This window comes from Lathamus discolor, chromosome 2, assembly GCF_037157495.1.
Source record: "Lathamus discolor isolate bLatDis1 chromosome 2, bLatDis1.hap1, whole genome shotgun sequence".
Lineage (NCBI taxonomy): Eukaryota > Metazoa > Chordata > Aves > Psittaciformes > Psittacidae > Lathamus > Lathamus discolor.
In genome coordinates, this window is record NC_088885.1 from 13,815,296 (window position 1) to 13,839,190 (window position 23,895).

General features: G+C 36.5%; 1 protein-coding gene across 3 annotated transcripts in view; it reads left to right on the forward strand.

Moving 5' to 3' along the window:
* DPY19L1 (dpy-19 like C-mannosyltransferase 1) overlaps positions 1-20,500 on the forward strand; it is a 42,183-nt gene extending 21,683 nt beyond the window's left edge. For 2 of the 3 annotated variants that reach the window (XM_065665802.1, XM_065665804.1), the window contains exons 9-23: positions 1,641-1,732; positions 3,472-3,571; positions 4,922-4,999; positions 6,838-6,924; positions 8,264-8,323; positions 8,909-8,989; positions 9,744-9,845; positions 10,578-10,649; positions 12,041-12,090; positions 13,160-13,184; positions 14,649-14,768; positions 15,702-15,876; positions 16,131-16,230; positions 17,631-17,756; positions 18,621-20,500. In XM_065665802.1, coding sequence (XP_065521874.1) covers positions 1,641-1,732; positions 3,472-3,571; positions 4,922-4,999; positions 6,838-6,924; positions 8,264-8,323; positions 8,909-8,989; positions 9,744-9,845; positions 10,578-10,649; positions 12,041-12,090; positions 13,160-13,184; positions 14,649-14,768; positions 15,702-15,876; positions 16,131-16,230; positions 17,631-17,756; positions 18,621-18,777 — 1,425 coding nt within the window. In that variant the 3' untranslated portion in view covers positions 18,778-20,500. The remainder of the gene's footprint in view (positions 1-1,640; positions 1,733-3,471; positions 3,572-4,921; positions 5,000-6,837; positions 6,925-8,263; positions 8,324-8,908; positions 8,990-9,743; positions 9,846-10,577; positions 10,650-12,040; positions 12,091-13,159; positions 13,185-14,648; positions 14,769-15,701; positions 15,877-16,130; positions 16,231-17,630; positions 17,757-18,620) is intronic. The other variant, XM_065665803.1, reaches the window with a different exon arrangement.
* The last annotated feature ends 3,395 nt before the right edge of the window (positions 20,501-23,895 follow it).

The following is a 23,895-nucleotide window of genomic DNA, read 5'->3' on the forward strand; positions in this document are numbered from 1 at the left end:
TCGGATCTAATGCTGTGTAGAAGTGGTTAGCCTTCTGGCATTGAGCTAAGGCAGTATGTGTTTATTTGTGTTGTGCTTGTGCTACTGTGTTTTAATGATTTCAAGCTTAGATGGAGCTGATGTATTTATACCTGCAGCAAAGTTAGTTTACAGCATTGATAAATCATCCACAGATGATTTAGAATTACATTCCAAATATAGAAGAATGGGCTACATTAGTCAATCCACTTTTAAGGAAATGCTTCCTTTTTATGGTTTTATATGCTCATCATTTTTTTTCCTGTCTTTGTCTCATCCAGTATTGAAAGATTTGGTAAATGAAATGTTGCTGTAGTCTTGAAAAATAATCAAAAAAACTGCTTTAGAATAATCATCATTATATTTATTGCTAATGAAAATAATATTAAATAATCACATCTGTGCAGTCAGCTGGAGGCAGCATATTAGTATATATGTTTATGAAAGATTAATTTTAATGGTAATCTTGATGCAGCTTTTACAGAGAGTGCTTTTAGACAGCAAGGACTGTGATTCATGTGATGAGCTTCGGTACTTTGCATTTATTTTACACTATTAATTTCACATATTTGTGAAATAGCAGGACAGTAAGCAAGGAATAGTATCATGTTGGTTCTAGTGACTTCTTTGGTAAAACAGGATTTTGAAAAATGATTTTAAGATTGTAGCAAGTGAAAAGGAGAAGAAACATCCTGGCATCAATATTCTATAAGATTTCATAGATTTATTAGGGTTCATGTTAAGATGCATGACATTCTTTTTTTTCCCCTGTAGTTGTAAAGAGCCTATAATTGTTAGTACAAATTTCTTGCTAACCATTTCAAACACATTTATTTGTGTGTCAAAGTTGTTCTGTAAAGTTGTAATTATGCTTTTGATGGTCAGTGCTATCTGCAAGCACTTTTTATATAGAGCTGAATATAAACAATGAAGATGATAGCTAGAGCTGAGCCATTTGCCATGAACCCCAAGAAATGAATGAAAAAAAAAAAAAAGGCTTCAGTTGACGTCATTGTATTATGCTTTGCTGTATTAGGGTTAAAAAGCAAAGTATGCAAGTTAGGATAAGATCTGTAAGAGCTTAATTTCATGTGTTCAATTCTACGTGCCTGCTTTTGGAGGGCAGTTTTGGATATTACACTTCCTGTGCTTTTACTAGTAGAAATGTGAAATGTTTGTAACCTATAATGAAGAGTATGTCACACACTTTCTCCATCTAAGTGTGGCAAGTAACTGCCTGAATTTGAGAATGGCTTTCATTTCTTGAGTTGTTAATTTCAGCAGAAGCAGGGACAAGCAGCTGCTGTTCTGGCTTTTTTCTTGGATGTTCTCTAGCTGCCACATTTAATTTTGGAACAGCAGTGATCTATTTTAATTAAACAGAGCATCAGAGACCTCAAGTCTGGAAGCTGCTTTCTTTTTCCTTCTCTTTTATGCTTCCTGGCTTGAGTTTTTTTTAAGTTTGTGAGCAAAATCTGATGTAGCTTGTGGGTTTTGGTTTGTTGGGTTTTTTTTTCTTTTAAATTGAAGTATCTGTGGTCCATCTTTCTGATATACAAATGCATTGTTTTTTTGGAAATGTAGCAGCAACTGCTATCATCTAACCCAGTTCTTATTTTTAGTGCACTCGTGTCATGTGGACTCCACCTCTTCGTGAAAGTTTCTCATATCCATTCCTTGTGCTTCAGATGTTGCTCTTGACCTATATCCTCAGGTACTTCTCAATTTATACTTAGCTCTTTACAATTATTTAAAATGTTGAATGTCATAAGACATTTATTTAAATGCATTTATATAAGTGCCTCTGTGTGCTATAGCAATGATATTATTAACATAGAAACTTTCCTGTGGCTGTTACATTGCAGACGCTGCACCAGTAGAACTGCAGTCATATTACTCACTTATTAAAAGGAAAAAACTTTGCAACTTGAAGACATGATTAAAATAAAAATCAGAATTACTGTGTTGGCAAATACGTATCTAAACTAAAAATCAGAATGTTTGGTTGATGTCACTTCCTTCCCATGAGAAACAAGCTGATACTCCATCAATTGGTTTTGTGCCTCTTGGAGAGTGGTATGTTGGTTGCACTTAGAATACGCCTGTGCTATGCAACAGAGGATGCTATAGGCACTCATAAGCTAGTATGTTTGTACAGTTTTCTGACTAACTAGTCTAATTAACTAGTTCAATGATTTAGAGCAACCTAATTACATTAATGCAGGGATGCTCTTGAATTCTTAGCCCTGCTTTTCCCTTGTTTCTGGCTTGCAACGTGATTACGTTATTGTCTTGCCTCTGTTTTGAAAAATAAGCATGATTGTTAATACTTGAGGGCTTTTCCACCAGCTCCATTGCATCAGATTTGCAAAATATTTATGGTTTAGATGAACATTGTACTTGTAACCCCAGTTTTTCCTTTATTAGCTCATACTGATTTGTAGTTATTGATGATTAAACCAAAAATATTACCTGGTTGTCACTAACTTGTGGTTTTTAGGTGAGGAAAAGCTACATACTGTGTAGAAAAATACTGTGAGGATTTGCAGAGTGATTGCTAGATGTCATATCTGTTCATTTAATGCTATATTGTGAGGTCAAACAGAAACTGAGAAAATTACACTCTAAGTTAGGGTGATCAGAGCACATATATTCTGTACCTATAATTATGACACTTCTGGATTACATAGTCACTCCTGTTCTTCAAATCTTAGTACATAAATAGTAGTTGGGCTTGCATATTGATGAGAAGTAGGTATTAATCTAAGCATTTCAGAGCAAGGTTCGAAAGAAGGGATAAAACATTTTAACTTCCTGTTTCTCAGTTACAGTTCCTGCATCAAGAGCAGCTCTGTTCAATGTACAGCAGTGTTCCAATGAACTGTCTTTGGAACAGAGACTAGAACTTATATTCTCCATTATTCTTATCACTTGTATCACATTTGTATAATGTATTACTTAATGCATTACACTAATGCTCAGCATGACTTCCAATAGAAGTTAATCTTGAGGCTTTGTAAAAGATGCCAAAAAAAAATACATAAATATGAAAGAAATGGGAAACAGAGGAGTGAAACTGCTTTCAAATGCAGACTGTTCTGAGAACAGTTATGATCCCAGCTGAAATGGGAATGATGGTGACATGCCTGTAGGTGGATGGCTGCAAGTGACATAGGTTGGCCTGCTGTATTGCATGCTGCCAGGAGAAGGCTTGTTTGGTAACGAGGGACTTAATGGTTAAGAAACATTAAGCATCAGAACTATTATTTTTAGAAACTGATGGAGAATGGATATTAAATTTACTTGAGCAGTGTTATTTGTGGTTGATTGCAATTGCTAGCTAAGTTCCAAGGTAACTTTGGTTTTGTTGCAGTCTCAATTGTACTTTTCAATAGTGTGCAAACACCTGTGTAATTTTACTTACTGATGCCTGTTCTGTCTCTTTTTCCCAAGGATTCCGAATATTAATACGGGAAGCTTGATTGCACTGTGTGTTTCTAATATCTTTTTCATGCTTCCCTGGCAGTTTGCTCAGTTTGTCCTCCTAACACAGGTAAGATTATATTCACCTCTTTGTTTTATCTAGGCAAATTGACTGTTACGGACAGCCAGCCACTGGATTCACAACTATATGGATGCTTTCCTTTTAGCCAGATTTCATTTTTGCTCTCGGAGAAGATTCACACCATTTAGCACATTAATATTTTTCTAGTTTAAAACTTAAGAAATTACCATTTACACCACTCAGCATTCTGTTTTTAGGAGCAGAAAATTTACTTTTCCCTTAAAAGCAGCCACCAGCCTGAGATCAGTGTATTAGAACAAGTGCAGAACAAGAGCAAACTTAGTATATTGAAGTACAGAAATAAAAAAGGCATTGATCTTGGATCTCTTTAGGCTATTCTAAATTTTTAAATGGAGCAATGTTTGCATGGCATGTAATATCTGGCATGATTTTGCATGATTTCCTATTTAATTTTGATGAGCCTGTCAATCGTGGCATAATATTACTGTCTGAGAGCTTAAACAGTTGAGATAACTTTAGCAAGTGTTGAAATACCACAAATGCTAATGTGCACTGAAGGATACTGTCATATAGCACACTTTCTTAGTGTTCAGACTGATTGAAATGTAGCCCGTTGATTGAAATCTGTCTGTGTCTCCATCCCTTTTCATTTGTCTGTCTTACTTGGATGTTGCCTGGCTTGAGTTGACAGCCTTGGACAATCAATATATGCTGCGGTATGAAAGTTTTCTAACTGCAGAAGAGGAAGCCATTAAATTCTGTAAAATATTGTGAGAAAATTATCACTGTAACGTGTTCAAATGCTGAGCCTAAAATTTGAAATTACAGGTTCATAATGTCCTTAATTTCCCAGGTGGCTTTTAGTAGAATCATAGAGTAGTTAGGTTTGGAAAGGACCTTAAGATCATTGAGTTCCAACTCCCGTGCTGTGGGCAGGGACACCACACACTAAACCATGTCAGCCAAGACCCCTTCCAGCCTGGCCTTGAACACTGCCAGGGATGGAGCATTCACAACAACTAAGCTGTCTAATCAATGAATCTCATTTTTCTCAGCACCAAATTATGGATATTCCTACACTTTGCTGAAAAGGCTAAAAAATGTTGATGAAAGGTTCTTTTGGTTGTTTGGGGAGTTTTGGTTGGTTGGTTGGCTTTTTTATATCTAAGGGTGAAAGATGATGTGCTAATGCTGTGTTTTGGTGACTTAGGTTTTTATAAGTACTTAGCAAAAAAGTATCAAAAAAAGTTAATGATTCTTTGAGTAATCTCTTTTCAGTATGAATAGTTAATGATTGTTTCAATAATCTTTCATTTTTGTATGAATGTGTATACCACTGCAGATTGTTTTTAACTTCTCTTTCACTTTTGATTCTAGATAGCTTCATTATTTGCTGTGTGTATTATGGGTTATATTGACTCCTGCAAATTACAGAAGATACTCGCTGCTCATATGGTAATGCTTTTTAAAAAACTTAAACCCCCTCAAATAGGTCAGAACACCAAAAGACCCTGTTTGTCTACAGTGTTTTCCTTAGTTGCAAGGTGGTTGAAAAGATACAATAACAAGAGATGGAGGGGCCTATATCCGAATACTTGATCTTATGCATATTTATATCACAGTGTCAGAAACTAGGATCCCTGTGGTCCACAGGAATTTTTGAACTCCAGAAAGCCTGCCAACTTAAAAGATGTGTAGAAATATTTTTCTCTCCTTTCTGTCTCTGTTCATGGACTTGAAGATACTGTCTCAAGCAACACACTAGAAAACAGACCAAATAATTAAGCGTGAGCAATAAAAGGTAGAAAAGGCAGCTTTTCTCAGGCCGTAAGTTAGCAGAAAGAAGATAATAAGGTGTTATTAAGTCAAAATTAGAGAATACACTCTTTATCACTGGGGATGAAGAACCCCAACTAAAATTGGACTTGGAAGACTACTGTGGTCTTGACCATTCAGAGACATTGTGGCTGAGGAGATGTTTAGAAAGGAGGACAAAAAATATAAACTATTGGTCTGAGGGAAAACTGTTTTTTCATAAATGGGTGAGAAAGCAGGGGAAGATAAGTAAAAAGTATGCAAGTTTCTTCATAATTATCTGATTTTCAGGTTTAAGGTTAAGATAATCACAAGTTTTGCTACAAGTTTTGTTGTTTAAAATGAGATTATTTGCAAGCTCAGCAAAAAGAGAATGTTTACCACAGAAAAGCTTTGAGCTAAATTGTATTTCATATGTTTTCAAATGTATTTTGAAATGTAGGAAATGATAAAATAAAGGAAATGGCAAGTTCTGTCTTTCTGCTATAAACCTGGAACACCAAATACTTGTTCTCAGTTAGATTTGCCAAGAAAATTTGCAAATGATCATCTTAGTTTAATAATCTTCTGACAGAAGCAGGATGAAATACTTAAGCTTTTCTGCTTATGTCAATAGCTGTATTGTATTTTTGGTGCCAAACTGTCATAAAAATCCACTTTTCAGGTAGCTAGGCAGTTAGGTTATATCACAGAGAAAGCTTAATGAGGCTGTGTATGCTACCAGTCTGTGTTTTGTGGTGGTTTTAGTTTTTGCACTCGCCCCTCCTTTTGTGTGGAAAATGAAAGCCTATATGAGGAGAGGAAGAGAAAAGCTTGCATGTTTTAAAAGCAACTACATTCTTTTTCTTTATTCCTCTGTATAGAAGACAGATTGATCATTGATTTTGCTCTCTACGATAGAAAATGTAATTCAGCTTGCTTTCTGTTAAAAGAAAGCACAGTAGGAGATCAGGATGACAGATAAAAGTTGTATACCAGCCTTGACTTTCAAACTCATGATTAAGTGCATATAATCAGAGTGCTGCTTCCTTGCCTTTGGTGAAGAATATACGTTAAATATATACTTCTCGGTTTGGAAGAAAGAAGACAACAAACATTTTATTCACAATTTCTGTGTTTGGCCAGGATTCCGAAAGATAACAAACAGGATGGAGAAATAATACAGTAATTTACTGAGTATGTTAGGAATAACTTCAAAACTGTTCACATAAGGTGAGCTAGTCTTATGATCAAGTCTTTTTGTCTCTTAAGTACTTCTAAAATATAATTTAGCATAATAATCTACACTTGGCTACCTGTTGCCATGAAGTCCTTATAATAATTTTCTACGGAGCAACTCTGTACACTGGAGTATCAGGCTTGCACTTGCTGTGAAGTAGGTGTCTTTAAATTGAAAGCTGTTGATACAGGGTAAATGTTCTACTTGGGCAATTCTAACCTTTTCTATTTTAAATCTAATTATTTTTATTTTCTTTCAGGTAGCTCTTGTAGTGTGTTTTATTCTGATGTTTGGTAATTCAATGTTATTGACATCATATTATGCTGCATCTTTAGTAGTTATCTGGGTAAGTTAAGAAAAAAAATCATTTAACACACTAAGACTGTGGCGCTGTACTGTTATGTATGTGTTGATGTAAAATGTGAAACTGCTGCATTACCAGATAGTTGAGAAATCTTTCACATGTGAAACAGAATTATACTTACAAGATACTTTATGAATGGGTAAATACTAATTTTAAAAAACATGTTTTTATACCAAGACCTCTTCATAAGAGAAATTTAAGTTAATGTTAGTCATGGAATGGCTTGTGTTGGAAGGGACCTTAAAGCTCATCCAGTTCCAGCCCCATGCCATGGACAGGGACACCTTCCACTAGAGCAGCTTGCTCCAAGCCCCTGTGTTCCAACCTGGCCTTGAACACTGCCAGGGATGGGGCAGCCACAGCTTCCCTGGGCACTCTGTGCCAGCGCCTCAGCACCCTCACAAGGAAGAACTTCTGCCCAAGAGCTCATCTCAATCTCCCCTCTGTCAGGTTAAAGCCATTCCCCCTTGTCCTGTCCCTACAGGCCCTTGTCCAAAGCCCATGTCCAGGTTTCTCGTAGCCCCTTTAGGCACTGGAGCTGCTCTAAGGTCCCCCCTTAAGGAGCCTTCTCTTCTCCAGGCTGAACCAGCCCAGTTCTCTCAGCCTGGCTACAGAACTGCTTCAGGCTCAGTTCTCTTGTTATTATATTTCTCCTCTTTTTATAAAAATATGAAATTTGTCATATACGTATTCTTGACCAGAGTAACTGGGAGACAAGAACATAAGCAAGGCCAAGTTTAAATGCTTCTTTACTGATTGTGAAACCAGAAATGTAGGACAAATGATGAAAACTGGTTTAAGACTATACAAAACTGCTGAGTCATACTGCCCTGTTAGTGAAATTACTCACTGAAGGCTCCTCATCTAATAATTCATTACCTTAATTTTTCCTTAAGTAGGAATAGCAACTCTCAACCTCTTTCAGTTTCCTATAGGTTCTCTTAGGGAATTTATGTACATAGGAAATAGGAGATAAGATTGTGTGGACAGATCTAGATTAGCATGCTGCAGATCATCTCCATTTCTGATTCTTGTTGCCTTTCCAAGAAGCTTGGGCTGTAGCAGCAGACAAAATTCAGTTTCCAATCGGCTTTGATTTGATTCCATATTAACTGCTGTATGAGATTTTATCTTAGTGTATTTTGCCAGTGCAGGGTGAAATCATGATATTATATATTCATATTTAGTTTGTATTAATTACGTAGGGGGGGTTAATAAATGGCTGTGTGGTACAACAAATAGAAAAAAGCCTCTCATCCAGGGTACTGGAATATCTTGTTACTATATGATACCTGAAAATGTACATTGATTTTATTATTAGGGAATTCTTGAATTGAGTCCAAAAGTCTTGAAAAGCAGCAGAAGAGAAGTCTATGTATGGGTAAGGAATTTCCTATATTTTGAATTTCAGAATATGGCTTTTTGTTTTAGTGAAATACAGGAATAACTTCTGGTTTAGTAGTAACTGTGCATACTTGCTTTATACTTTCTTCAAATTCTAACTTGAGATTATCTTGAGGAGGTACTATAAATCAACAAATTCCTCCGGAGATTTGAATGACCAGAGTAGTACAGCCTGCTAATATGGAGAGGCTATTGTGAGAAGTAATCCCTACACGCTGGTGTGTGTGAAATAGAATTGAGTTAGGCTGCCCCTCCTTAAAGTTTAGCTGTGGTACCACCTCTGCTACAATGCTGTGTGCAGCAGTATAGCCATAATATAAATTAGTTGCACAACATTATTTCATCTGTAATAGAAAATACAAATAAACCATTAAAACACCCCAGAGTACTGAAGTTTGGGGAGTGTAATTGGTTAGGAATGATTGTGTTTATTGGTGATAACATAGGGGAATTTGTAACTAGTAGCTAAATTTAATGAGCCTTTTAAAAAAGGGAATGTTTTTTAGAAGTTTATTGAGACATGTTCATTTCATTCTGAATATATATATATATTCTTTTTAAGGTCATTGAAGGATGTGCCTGGTTATTTGGGACAGTCACCTTGAAATCCCTAACTTCCTTAGCGTTTGGAATAGCTGACGATGTAAGTTATCCGAGTATCCGTTTGGTATCTTCCAAAAACTGTTTAACTCTGAATTGGCATCTTACTGATAAACTTTCCTGAAATCCCAAGATTTGTTTTGCATAAATGGGAGAAGGATTGCATATTTCCTTTCTCATTTGCTATATATTATTACTTTTAGATGTTATTACCACAGTTTGTATAAAGACAAATGTTTTTAGTCATGTGTTAGTAAACACTCTGGTGTGTTTGTTTTTAAATCCGGATTTAGAGAGCTTTGTTTTGGATATCTTCTACCTACACCTTTATTTATTTACTCAATTTCTTAGTTCACTTTCCTCTGAAGCTAATTTTTAAGATGCTTTTGAATTGCTTGTTGTAACTAGGGCTGCTTGCTCACTTCAGCCTGTTTATTGTCAGATGCTACTGTTAAAAGCCTGTGTACAGATATGCATCAGGGGCAAAAGATGGGAAGCTCATACCTTAAAATAGGAGTATGCATAATTACTGTTGAACCCAGTTGTAATGGTAACAGCCTTTTTCTGCTGTTTTTCTCCTTTTTACTTAACACAGTCCAACCTGTGTTACACTCAAAGATGTCATTTAATAGTTTTTTGGTGTTCCTATAATAATGTTGTAAATGGCACAAACTTCTGTTCTAATTAAAAATGTTTCTCATATATATTTAAAGTACTTTGTTGTGGAAAATAGGTCAGGTTTTGCTTACTACATCTTTTTTTCTTTCTTTTTTCCCCCCACCTGTATATCCTAACAGGCTCATATAGGAAACATATTAAAATCTAAATTTATTGGCTACAAGGATTTTGATACATTAATGTATACTTGTGCTGCAGAGTTTGACTTCATGGAAAAAGAGGTAATTAGATCAAATAGATGATTATGGAAGAGGGAACTTCTTGTTCTATCTTAAGTCATAACTTAAAGCATCTGAGAGCCGTAACCTCCTACTGCCATCATAAGTTCAAGTACTTCATCATGAAATTAGACAAATTAATGGACATAAGCTAAATTTAACTGGTTTGATTTTCTTTAAATGAAGTAAAACCAAAACCAAGTTTTGATTTTTGGATCCAAGAAGTGTGCTTGTTTGAATGAAAGAAGCGCTTGCTCAGGAATATATGAAAGGTTACTTCAGATTTTATGTGGCTGTTGACAGCTGGTTTTGAGTATATTGAAAATGAACTGAGAGCTGCAAAGATCTTGTGTGGTAGTTTTAGATTACAGAAAAGCATCCTAGTTTCTTAATGTTGGTAGGCTTTTCTTAGTTCATCAGTATCTAGATAGGCATAACCTATAAGCAGTCTAAATTTCAACACATAGCACTCAAATTCAGATGAGATACAACTGCTTTTCAGTCTTTGAATGGCTTGCCAGAGAACTGGGAATAATTTGCCAATGACCTTAGTATTATTAGTATTATGATCTCTGGTGTGATTGCCGGGTGGAGTTTGAATTTCTTTAAGTTCTTGCTGAATATTTAATTTTACGTATTACTGAAGGAAGAATTCTATATAGTTTTCTTTAAAATTACCATTAAAGTAATTATAGGTGAATGGAAAGCAATTAATGCAGTTTATTTCCATCATAGACTCCAGTAAGGTACACAAAGACTCTGCTATTGCCAGTTGTTCTGGTGGTTTTGGGGGTAATCATCAAAAGGGTAAGTAAGTGATTGATTTAATGAATCATCTTTACCTTGAGTTTACTTTTCTGATTGCTTTGAAGGGATCATTACATACTTTGAGATGGGAAGAAGTTAACGTGGTGGCTGGGTGCCTTCCAAGCCTCATCCTCAGGGGAAAAAAAACAACTTGAAAAATGACAGGGAGATCACTCACTGATTTAATGTCATGAGCAAGACAGACTTGAATTGGGGAAAATTAATTTAATTTATTGTCAGTTAAAAATAGATTAGGATTCTGAAAAACAAAAACCAAACATAAACCAGCTTCCCTTCATCCCCACCCCCTTCTTCCCAGGCTCAGTGGGCCCCTTCCACACAGGTTGCAAGTCTTTGAAGAACTGCTCCAGCAAGGGTGCTTTCCATAGGGTACAGTTCTTCAGGAACAGACTGCTCCAATGTGGGTCCCTCACAAGTTGCTGCTCCTGCCAGAAAACCTGCTCCTGTGTGGGCTCCTCTCCAAGAGCTGCAATTCCTGCCAGGAGCTGCAATTCATTCCAGGAGCTGGGCTCTCCATGGGTTTCAGCTTCCTTCAGGGCATGTCCACCTGCTCTGGCATGTGGTCCTCCACAAGCTGCAGGGTGGTCATCTGCTCCAGCGTGGTCCTCCATGGGCTATAGGGAGAAAACCTATGTCACTGTGGTCTCCAAAAGATGCAGGGAAACTCTGCTCTGGCACCTGGACCTCTGTCATTGACCTTGGTGTCTTCAGGGATGTTTCTCTCCCATTTTTCCCACTGCTGTCTCATAAAGCTGCTGCACAGTATTTTTTTTCTTTTCTTAAATGTGTGATCAACAGAAAACCACCAGCATCAACTGATGAACTCAGCTTTGGCCATTAGCAGATCTGTTTTGAAGCTGGCTCTGACACACAGAAGCCACCCCTGCAGCCCCTCTGCTACCAAAACCTTACCATGTAAACCCAATGCAGTTGGATAAAATGCAGGGTTTCAAAAATATCTACTTAAATTTCTGTTTCTCTTTACATAAATTTCTACAGAGGTTCAGCCCTGAGTCAGTGGTAAAGCTTGCTTTGATGTTAAGTGCCCCCCAGAATTTTGTCACTTAAGCTGATGAGTGCTGTAACTGAAGTTTATAACTGTTTTTGTAAATTTGATTATGTATAATCTGTGTAAAAACAGCTTACAGTTTATACAGGAACAGATGGGATAACTGCTAACCGCCTGGCTAATTAAACATCCTCAAAAAGAAGTTTCAACTAAAACATTGCATGCCTTTTATCTCGCCATTATCTTCCAAATGAGATTACTCAGGTGTAATTTAATGTAGCAAATGTTGAAAATGCGTCAGAAGCTTTAGAATGCTTTTGAAAGTTTATTCATACTTGTTGTTGGCTCTTGTTTTCTTCAGGCAATTAAGCATCTTATGTGGTCCTTATCTCAGGCAAGCCAATGTGAAAGGTAAATGTGGTCTTTTTCAATGTAAAACTGAATTAACTGTTGGAAGTTTGATTCACTGTCTGATAAATAATTCATAATTCCACATTATGTTGGTCCTTTTTGGAAGGTAAATTATGTATAGTTCTGTCACTGAATGATTTGTATATACTCTATGTAGTATTTCTTATAGGATGTCTAAAAGTAAGTTTAGCTGCTTAACTTAGTTTTAGACATCTTAACCCTCTTCTCCCCAGATTTTCTATGTAATGCTTTTTCTGCTCTCTTCCTAAAGCAGTATTTATTTATGTGCCTATTTGCTTTTCTCCTATAATTAGTGAATGAAAATTCTTCCCCATTGATTTTTTTTTTCTTTCCAGGTTATAAAGATACCTGAGTTTCATTTTTAGGAAGGGATGCCAACCGTATCTGTTTTATTTTCTAGCTATCTGTAATCCATGCTCTACCTGTCACAGCCATTTGGCATCATCTGTTGGTGCTGTGATCAAGAGCAATCAGTTTGCCTGACTGAATGTTGTCATTTCCCTGATATATCACTGACCATTTAGGTGATTTCTGCTTTCTATTGTCTATTGACTGTTACCAAAATTTCCACAGATGGGAGCAGGATTCAGCATCCTGTCTTCACACAGGTTTTTGAAGAACAAGTATACTTGATTTTGACTCTTCACATTTGTATTTCCTTCTGAGAATCCAGAATCAATCTATATAGTACCTGTGTAAATAAGTGACTACTTTTGGTACCAGTGCTCTGCCTGTTTTATGCTGCTGAGATTTAATTTTCTAAATAAGCTTTTCTATAGATAAAATAATGAATGGAATTAATTAAGAAGCTGCTAAAATTAATTTGTTTTCCAAATTTTTCCAAATAGATACAGGTATTGAGGAAGACAGTTAACTGATTTGCAATATATTTCAAAGCTTGTTATAGAGGGGAAAAACATAATCTGTGCAGGCACTGATTTATGCTTACTGGATTAGTTTAGTCGTCTAGAGCCACTATAGACGACTTCAAAGTAAAACCAGGGCTTCTGTAGTACATAAATAATGTGGTTTTCTGTTTTTCATTCAGAGAGGAACGTTTTAACCAGGGTGAGGTAAGATTCTTTTTCTACACAATTTCATTTGTGTGTTAATGCAGATATTCCAGTATTGAAATACAGATTGCAGTAGCCTGATGCTGATACGTGGTTTATTTGAAGCTAAGTTACTAGTATCTTTTATTACCTCTGGGTCTGGTATGTCACCAGAATAACTCTGGAATATTGAACAAAAATAAATATACTAGTTAATGGTGGGGTGCCAGTGCAAGAGAGGGGTCTTGGGCTTTTGCTGTGGCAATACAGAAAGATGTTGAAGTTAGACTGGACTTCTAATTTTCCCAGTATAGACTAAGAAGGAGGTTGATTCCTTTACCAGGGTTTCACATGACAGGTGTTAAAATTCTGTTTCAAGACATGCCGTAGTGAAAAGGATTCTACACGTGGTTCTTTTGATAAAATTATGCCAAAAAATGTACTGCATCCAGCTCTGGAGTCCTCAGCACAGGAAAGACATGGACCTGTTGAAGCAGGTCTGGAGGAGCTCATGGAGACGCTATGAGGGCTGGAGCAACTCTGCTCTGGAGACAGGCTGAGAGAGCTGGGCTGGTTCAGCATGGGGAAGAGAGGGGGAACTTACTGCTATCTTTCAGTACTCAAAGGGGGCTTATAAGAAAGATAGGGATAGACTTTTGTAACAGGACCTGTTTTGCTAGGACAAAGCATAATTGTTTTAAACTATCAGAGGGTAGATTTAGACTAGATACAACAAAAATATTTGTTACGATGAGGATAGTGAGACACTGGCACAGTGTGCCCAGAGAAGCTTTGGCTGCCCCATCCCTGGAAGTGTTCAAGGCTAGATTGGACCGGCCTTAGAGCAACCTGGTCTAGTGGAAGGTGTCCCCGCCCATGGCAGGGAGGTTGGACTAGATGACCTTTAAAGATCCCTTCCAAGCCATCCCTAGGATTCTGTGAAATATAATTGAATGGTAGATCTCTTATGTGGCTTCTTTATTTGCAATTAAGTGAACAAGGACAATGTAAAATGTTCTTAGCAGCAGTTTATTTGTGGTTTGTGCTATGGGAGTATCATGTCATTCAAAATGTGATAATCAGAGCCATTTTTGCAATCAGTGCTTTTATCTCTGATTTACCACAGCACTTGTGGAAGTTCTAAGTTCAGTGTTAAGAGTGGTGACATCTCTGATGCTGTTTAACTGTTTCTGAAAACACTAAAGAAAGCTGCTTGTGATTGTGTGATTACCAAGGATGATTTTATTTGCTTCTTTCATTCCATACTTAGGTATTTTAGGTATTAAATGGCAAGGTCTGTTTGCCTCTATAAAGAGTTTATACAAGAAATGTTACATATGTTATTGCCTGCTTATGTTTTAGGCTCTTTTGTGTAGCTAGCCGTTTCTTTGGCTTCTTTTGGGTTTATTGTTAATGTTTGTCCTTACACAAATGAAAAGTATGCAAATATTCTGTTTCTGTGTGTTTGTTGGGGTTTTTTTGCAGCTGGTGTACCATGCACTGCAGCTGTTGGCATACAGTGTCCTAGCTATTTTAATCATGAGACTGAAACTGTTTTTGACGCCACATCTATGTGTTATGGCTTCCTTGGTGTGTTCAAAACAGGTAAGGTCTGTTTTTAATCCTATAGCTATCTCACTACTTATAATATTACCCAGATATATATCTGAAAGCAAATTTCTGTGTGTGTAATTGCTGAATCTGAGTGTACCAGTTAGAAATAAACCAGATTATATTGCTTGTTCAAAAATGTGGTTGCACAAGTTCTGTTTGCCGCTCTCCCCAAATAAAGCAAATGTCATTTTTTATGCAGTTTGTCCAATTGCATTATTATAGGGTTTGAAATGCTGTGTATTCAGCTTGTGCATAGGGAGCCATTGACTAGATTTTACTGTATTTACACTTCTGTACCGTTGCAAGTTTTTTATTGACTATTGATTTTATGCAAACACTGTTTGATTGTTTGCACTGTGTTTTCACAGCTCTTTATAGCTTTTACTGCCTTTGTAATTAACTACTCATTTCACATATTTATGAGTATTTGCTCAGAGCCTCCAGCAAACTATCTTTAGCAAAAAAAGCAAGGGACACCTTTTTCAGTTCAAGAAATGGAAGAGTAGGCTATAAAGCAACATTAACCTTATATCCCCAAAGTCTGCTTTTCTGATGTTTTTGGAAATTTGTAGTACAATCTCTAATCCATATACTACAGGTAGGAACTCTTGATATAAATAGGAGATAAAAACTGTAAAAGTGCAGTTAGCATTATTGAATAATCTTTACTTGCAGAATTTGACATATAAAATACAACTTTAAAAGCTACATTGTCTTTTTGGTATTTAGAATTACAAATATGATGCCCTACGCTTAGTAAATATGAATACTTACGAGATCTCACTGAAGTTTGCGGAGAAGCAATAGCAGAGATGTTTCATATTGTAATATATGTTAGGTTTCTTATAGAGAAATAAAAATGAGCTGTGCTACATACAACATTGCAGAATTGTTGTCTAGAATTAATTGATGCTTGCATTTCAGTTGTTTGGATGGCTCTTCTGTAAAATCCAGCCCAAAACGTTGGTCTTTGCTATTTTAGCATTGATGGCTATAGAGGGATCAGCAAACCTTCAAACTCAGTGGAACATCATGGGAGAATTTAGCAATTTGCCACAGGAGGAACTTTTAGAGTGGATAAAAGTCAATACCAGACAAGGTATGACATGACAATGGTTGAATAATGTATGATGTTCCCCATTTACTGTCATAATGAATACGTTACTCTACCCATTCAAGAAAAAGAGATGTATTAAATCTCTGTTCTTTTAGAAGTTTAATTATCTAATGAGTACCCTACCCTTTTAATGGTTTGCTTTTTCTACAGAATTACTGTTAAGATATTGAATGTTGCTTCTCTGCTTTTGCTGCTTGATTCTTCATTTCAAACATGCCGTTCATTCTGTGTTTCAGATGCGGTTTTTGCAGGAGCAATGCCCACCATGGCAAGTGTTAAATTGTCTACACTTCGTCCTATTGTAAATCATCCTCACTATGAAGATGCAGGATTAAGGTAAATTTTGAAGTTGAGGATTTCTTTTCATTTGCTATTCACTCTCTTAATTTTGATGTACAGTAGGAATGTTTTCATGTTGTATTGTAAGATTTATTCAAACCCCATAGAATTTTATTTGTGATTTTAGTCAGATTGAAAAAAAAAACCATGCAGTGTTTCTTCAGGATTTGGGCTTATCAGAAAGGATATACTGTAGGATAGATATGGCTTCCAACCTACCAGCAAAAAATATCAGGTTATAATTATGGAACTGAAATTAATGTGTACTGTTACATCCTTTCTCCATTCTAGTTACTGCTGACATTGCAGACAGACTTGCCTTTTTTTTTTTTTCCTCAAGATAGGCTGTTGAATTACTCCTTCCAGGCTTCTGTGCTTAGTTGTCATTTTTTTCATTGCAATATATAATTATTGAATTATTAAGATGAGTTGAAACTGAAATTTTGTGATATAATTACTGAGTTTTGTACTTTATTTTCTAAATTTAAACAGATTTATTTGAAAAGCTCATCAATTTCTTTTGTTAAATATTTTTTATCATAGCATTATTTTTTGGTAATTTCATAAAATTAGTTAAAAGCAACAACAAACAAAACCAAAACCAAAAATGCAACAAGAAAAAAGGATAGAGAGGAATAAAGGAGAGGGTTAGTTTTACGTGCCTTAGGTCCTTAGTTCTGTCTCTGGCATTAACTGGTTTTGTCTTCTGGTTAGCTCTGAACTGATAAGGCAGTTGGACTAGATGATCACTGTAGGTCCCTTCCAACTGAAATATTCTATGTAAAAAATACAGGACAGGGCATGTTTGGGGAAAATAAAGTAGAGATGAGACAGTATCAGAAAATGACCAGGAGTCAACAGTGTCGTGCATTGCACAATCAAAGGCAGATATAGTTGGGTAATACAAACAGGATCAGTGTTTGTAAGTGATGATTTTGCTTGATTTGGCATAGGCAGACATCAGGGCTTGCACTCTGCATTTAAAAATGTCCAAACAAGGGTGATAAATCTGACCTTTTGTGGAGATTCTGGGCAGATGACTTCTTCTGATCACCTCCAGTCCAAGCAAGGTCATTCCTAACCTTGAATATTATATGGGGAATGCATTCCTTTAACATTTTTACATTTTCTGTTCACAGTAACTATGGATCTTGTTACAAAGTTGTCTCCTGCTACGTAAAAAAAAAAAAAAAAATAAAATCAAAGGGCTGTATACATTGTTCTTGGAATCATATTTGTGAAGAAATTATCATGTTAAAGCAGATGGCATTATTAATTTAAACTTTTTTTTAGCCTAGTTGTCTTGTGAAATGAAAAGCCTTCCTGCCCAGCATAAAGTTAGAGCTTCCATTTTCATGCTGTGTTGCTAGCTAACTTCTGTATTTCTCTTTTTGAAGGGCCAGAACTAAAGTAGTGTATTCCATGTACAGTCGAAAACCTGCAAAAGATGTAAAAAGAGAATTGATAAAGCTAGGAGCAAATTACTACATTCTGGAAGAGTCATTGTGTGTAAGCAGAAAAAAGTGAGTCATCTCTGTCTAACAAGAATGAGGTGCTGCTCAAATACATAGTCCAAGATTCACTAGAGCTTTGCAATGTTGATCTGTGCTTTATTAAAGTGTCCAAAACACATTTTGTCCTTAATAAGTATAATTAACTTACCCACATTAGCAACCCTGTGGTCTTTGTGTGCAGCTCAAAGCCATGCTGCATGTAGTTTTACACTTCAGTGTAAAATGCAGAAGAGATTCACAAAGGAAACAAGTCATTATGCTGTGATGGCAAGAACTGATGTGTGTGTGTGCATAATGAAAGCCTAGTGTGAATAAAAGGTGCAGTATAAAAGACAGCTCCAGCACCAAAATATTATGACCATTGCATGTCACTGCAAATTTTGTCACATTTAAGCTGTCCTTAAGGAAAAGCTCTGTTCCTCCCCAACCCTACCTTTTGCTTTTTGTCCTTTAGAACATGATTACTTTGGATTTTTGATTTTATTTTGTTTGCATTTAGAATCTGTTCTACTTCTTTGCTGTTATCTTTGGCAAAATTAGGAAATACTCAGCAGTTCTACCTTTGAAAGGTAACTCTGCAGGGAATTGATGTTGGCTAAAAACAGAGTCACTACTGTTTCTGAAGGTGGTTTTATTTCCTGAGTTTTCTTTAGAAATACTGAGTGTGAGCATCACCCTCCATTTTAAAGGAGGTTTTAAGGGTTCTGGTTAATGTATATTGTATAATTTGAGTTGGTTTATGAGCTTCCTCCTCCACATTGATTCTTAATAATTTTATCACCACAAAAGCAGACTTTTTATTTTTTTTTCCCAAACTGTATGGGTTTTGATGTCATTTCTTCATTTTTCTTTTCTTATTCACCTGTTTTCCAGGCCTGGCTGCAGTATGCCTGAAATTTGGGATGTTGAAGATCCTGCTAATAGCGGCAGAGTTCCTTTATGTACCCTTATGAGCAAGGATTCCAGGCCATATTTCTTCACAGTATTTGAAAACAGCAACTACAGAGTCTTAAAGATTCCAAGGGAATAACATTTCATTGCAAAGAGCCACCAGTCTTTCAGCTTTTTAAAGTAGTAACTATAAGAATTCTAAATCAGAAATACCTTTTCTACTACTTAAAATGGAAAAATGTGTATTTTTTTTTTCTTTTTACCATTTTAAGTGAATTCTGATTATAGAAATATCTTAAACCTAACAGTTTGGATTTCTATTTCAGGGTCAGTCCCTTGAGATTTGCTATGCAAATGATTATATGTTTGCACATTTTATTTAACACTGATCCAAAAAGAGTTAAAAGTAGCTATGGAAAGTAACTCCATTCTCAAAACCAATGCTGTTGTGAAATGGGACTGTCAGAATGTCTTAGCAAAGCAGGTTTGTTTAAAGCTTTGGTGCTAGCAGCTAGGAACAAAGGAATGGTGCTATAGCATCTGGCATCACATTTCTCATGTCGCTTGCATTACCCGTCTCCCTTCTGGACAAGGTGATACCAGAAATTCTCTTAAAAGTCACGTAGTTTCACTAGTCATGTCTGAGAGAAATACATGTTTTCTTTGAGAGGATTAAGAACATTCGTCATTTTTGATCACTTAAATGCTTTTAAGCTTGCTTTTGAAATGGAGAAAAGTTTGTAGGCAGACTTGAAACTTCATTATTTAGGTGCATGTTCTTGGAATCTTACTGATATTAAAAAAGATGACTAATAAGGGTAATATTTGCAGTGAGCAATAGTTTAGCTTCTCAGTGTCCAAGGATTTTTAGCATTCGTATGCATTCAGAATAAGCTGGCATAACATACATGACATTTTTAAGGGAAAATGCTTTATTCAGGAAAAATCTGTCATAGCCTTAGAAAGATTCTAAAATAAATCCTTCACTGCCTTAACTAGACCTTCAGCGCCTAACTTGATGAGAAATTACCTTCAAAATTCATACCCTATTTTCTTTCCCTGTGTAATAGGTCCTACCTGGATTTTATCATCAGCATTAAAGAGGAATGAAATTTAACCCACTTTGTGGTGTGGGTGTAGTCAGTTGTGTGGGTATAATTGCTCCAACTCTATTAGACTGGTTGTGCAGTTTTCCTGTCATCTTGGTGTCACACCAATATTCTAGGTAATAGAGGATTCACTTTCCGAGGTACCCAGTCCTGTAACTGACTTGGTAGAATTTGTGTGTGTTTATTGCCATTGAGAAGTATCACAGTAAGTGTCATTCTGCTTCTAAAGTCAAGTGTTTCTCTGTGTATCATTCATGTCTTGGTTTTGTTTTCACTTCTTTTTGTTTGGTTCAGACATCAGCTATTGGTGTGACTGGTCTTTTTAGCCCTACTAGCATCTAGCAATATTAGGTGCTATAGGAATAGCATCCATCACGCCTGTATCAGTATCAATTAAATGGGATCCTATGATAAAGTAGTAGTGTAACAACTGATGAGTATTCTAAGACTTCTTATTTTTTTAGAGATCTGTTTTATTGAGAGGGCAAGGGAGAATGGCTGAAAATGCATTAGCTTTTTAACTTTTACAGAATAGATTTTGGAAACATTTCTATAAGGAACCTATCACAAAAAGGGCTTTTGGGAAGTCACTTTTTAAAATGTTAATTGAATTAAAGGAAGCGGGGGGAGGAAATCTTTATATAAACATTGTGACTTAGTGTTACAGCACAAAAAGGAACTGTATTTTTATGAAGTTTATGCCAACCGTTGAAATGTACTTACGTGGTTAAATAAAAAATTAAAACATGGAAATTGTTCTCATGTTTCTGATGGATGCTGCATTTCTGCTCTTCTAGCTATTACACTGAAGTTTAATACAGTTGCCACAGCAGATGTGATGGAAGCTGAACCCTGATAATTAAACCAGACCTCCTTTTTATTTGGCATATCACTGCAGCAGTATGTGAAATAACAGAAAATGTCAAATACGTGTTTACAGGCAAAGTGAACTTGGAAGGCAGCTCAGAATTCTTTCTCTTGTTCTAAGTTTCTAAATCCTGGTAATCAAGAGTGAAGCTCAAATACCGGTAGAAGGAAGAAACATTTGAAAGCTAAGGTTCAAAGGTCATAGAATCATAGAGTGGTTTGGGTTGGAAAGGACCTTAAGATCATCTTGTTCCAACCCCGTGCCATGGTCAGGGACCTCACACTATACCAGTGTCACCCAAGACTCTACCCAACCTGGCCTTGAACACTACCAGGGATGGGACATTCACAGCATCCTTGGGCACCCTGTGGCAGTGGCTCACTACCCACACAGTAAAGAACTTCTTCCTTGTATCTAACCTGACCTTTCCGTGTGTAAGTTTTAACCCGTTTCCCCTTGTCTTGTCGCTACAGTCCCTAATGAAGAGCCCCTCTTCAGATGTACATTAGTAAATGTTCCTCACCGGATGAGTAGGCTGTTAGTGAGTACATGGCCAGACACTCTTTTCAGCTGATGTTGAGGGATATTACACTGTCCCTTTCTTTGAACTGGTCTTAAACCCAAATAATTATTGTGATCTAATGTTAAGATGACAAAATTTAGTAATGGAAAAATATTGAAGTAAAAAAATGCTATATATGATTGTGGGGAAATAAACATGGGAATTCTTGAGTTGGGTGTATCATTATTGATACAAATTTCTTGTCCTCTCAGTAGTTTGCTCTCAATTCCAAAGGAAAGAATTTTGGTTTAAATAACACAACATTTTACACAAAGGAGTTAACATTATGTTAACATGGTTATCACTGCAACTTGAACCAGAAAATGGAAGTTTGAGGTTTCTTAGCTTGCAGCAAAGTTGTTCTTCCATTTGTGAGATCTTAATCAATAAATCTGTAACTCAAGTATGTTCATTTTTAAAAATGTGATGGCCTTGAAATAATTTAGGCAGAGGACTGGAATACCTCAGTACCTGAAAACAGTTTCTGTTGCATTCTGGTAATATTGGATCATACAGGTTTGTCTGTTAGAATCTGAAATGCTGCCAGCTTTGAGTGCAGTTTCTTCAGTACAGTGGGCACAATTACAATTCAGTATCACACTTCTGGTAATTGTGTAAACTGTAATATTTAGTGTGAAGACCAGATGAGGCACCTTTATAAAACAAAAGATGCTGAGTCCTATTCAGCCTTGTGCTTCATTGTTCTCATGTGCCATTTAAAATCGCCTTTGCTTTTGCCTTCTTCTGCTTAAACAGTGAAACTAAACTAGTATCTCTTGGATTTTTATGACTGAAACACTGAGGTCAACAATACAGGACTCATTCCAAGTGAAGTTAACTTCAGCGAAAGCAAATACGTAAGGAAGGCAATTACAAAACACTCAGGGTTTAGGAACTGCGTTTTCAGACTGCACTGTTGCGTAGTGCCTATAAACTGCTGTTTCACCTATGTTACATGATGTGATGGACTGCAGTAAAACAACATGGTATTTTTAAACCCAGAAGAATAAGGTGCTCCTGAGTCATTTCAGCAGCTGGACAAAGGAATCTAAATCCTGATTTTTATTTTTTTTTTCCAGTGTAAGCTTCATTTATTGCTGTAATCTGAGGAAAGAGAAGGATGGCAGCTGTGATGTGAGGGAAGGCTTTCCTGTTTGAATAGGAATAGAGTTTAGATGTTAAGGAATACTTTGAGTGAAATTAAGACTGAGGGCATAAAATGGCATGTAGAAGTCCTAAACCTGAGGGTTGGTCATCTGTGCAGGAATTCTTGTGCAGTGAAACCTCCCAGTGCTATGATAAATTCTCAGCTGTAGCTGTACGACATAAGCCTTTCTACTTCGGTAGTCAAACACTATGATAAACTATCCATCAGAAAACTTCAAGCTGACCCATTGGGTTGGTCCGGAGGAGTAAGAGGATTTACAGGGTTAGGCACTATCTCCCTCCTCAGCAAAACAGCCTGTTTCTAGTCTTGTGCTGTAATTCTCCTTTATTGACGAAATCCATATAATGTCTGAAATCAGCGGTTGTTTGAGTGGGTTCAACATGTAGTAGTTCAACTTTATTGCTTCCTATTACAGAGTGTGTAGAACATTTATTGCCAATAGATGATGAGATATGGATTGAACACACAGAGTGAATGATTAAAACTGGTTTCATTATCTGTCTGAGGACTCAGGCAGGATCCCTGTAGCCAGTCTTCTACCCTGTCAAGATTATCAGTGTAGAAATTGGTTCTTGAGGGCAAGCAGTACTTGCTTTGCATCTTTGGCAGGACAGATGACATCTAGCTTTTAGCCTGAAGAACATGAAAACTCTTAATGGATCTCATTTAAAGGTAATACTGAGTGCAACAGGACAACCTCTAAAGGGAAAGCCTCTGTCCTTTTGATGTTCATCTGAAAGGAAGCAAGTCACTTGAGTTCATCCTGCAGCTGTGACCGAGCTTGTTTTCAAAGCCAGCACAGTGAATTCTCACTTTCATTGCTTAGTGCTGTGTTTAAACACCTGAGATGTTTCATCTTCATGTTACTGAGCAACTGGTTGCTCAGCTTCCCTGACTATGCGTCCCTGGAGTGTCTTAAGATGCAGTTGGCAAACATTATTTGCAAGCAGTTAGTGTTTTGCTGTAGATGTGTCTGCCCGAGTTCTGCAAAAAATCCAAGCCTCTTCTGAAGTATTGGCTTTTATAGTGCAACTCTTTCTCAAAATCCAACTTTTTTTCTTTCTTTAACTTAGCTAAAGAAAGGTAGCAAAGGCTGAAAATACCCCGGAGTAGGATGCCTCCTATTCTCTTCCCGAATTAGCTTTATGATGGTGCTTGAATTACTGCCTTGCTTGTCTTTGATTCTGATTATGAAAATGTAGCATCTATATTTGGAGAAGTTTATCATCAACTGTTCATAAAAATAAGCTGAAGTTAGAACCAAGCTTAGTAGCCAAATAGAGTAGAAATCATCACATTCCTGAAGTATTTCAAAGGCCATTCAACTCAGAACACAAGTTATATACAAGTGCTACGAATAGATGTTTTCCTTAACCTTAGATTTATCCATTCTAGATCCTTGCTGGATTTAGCCAGCAGTTAACATGCTACAAGCTGCTGCATACAGGAAACTTTTAGCTGCTTTTTGTGTTATTAAATAATTTGAATAAATATTTTGAGAAGGGAGAAGTGGTAAGAAGGTGATCAAAAGCAAGTTGTAGCCTGCAACT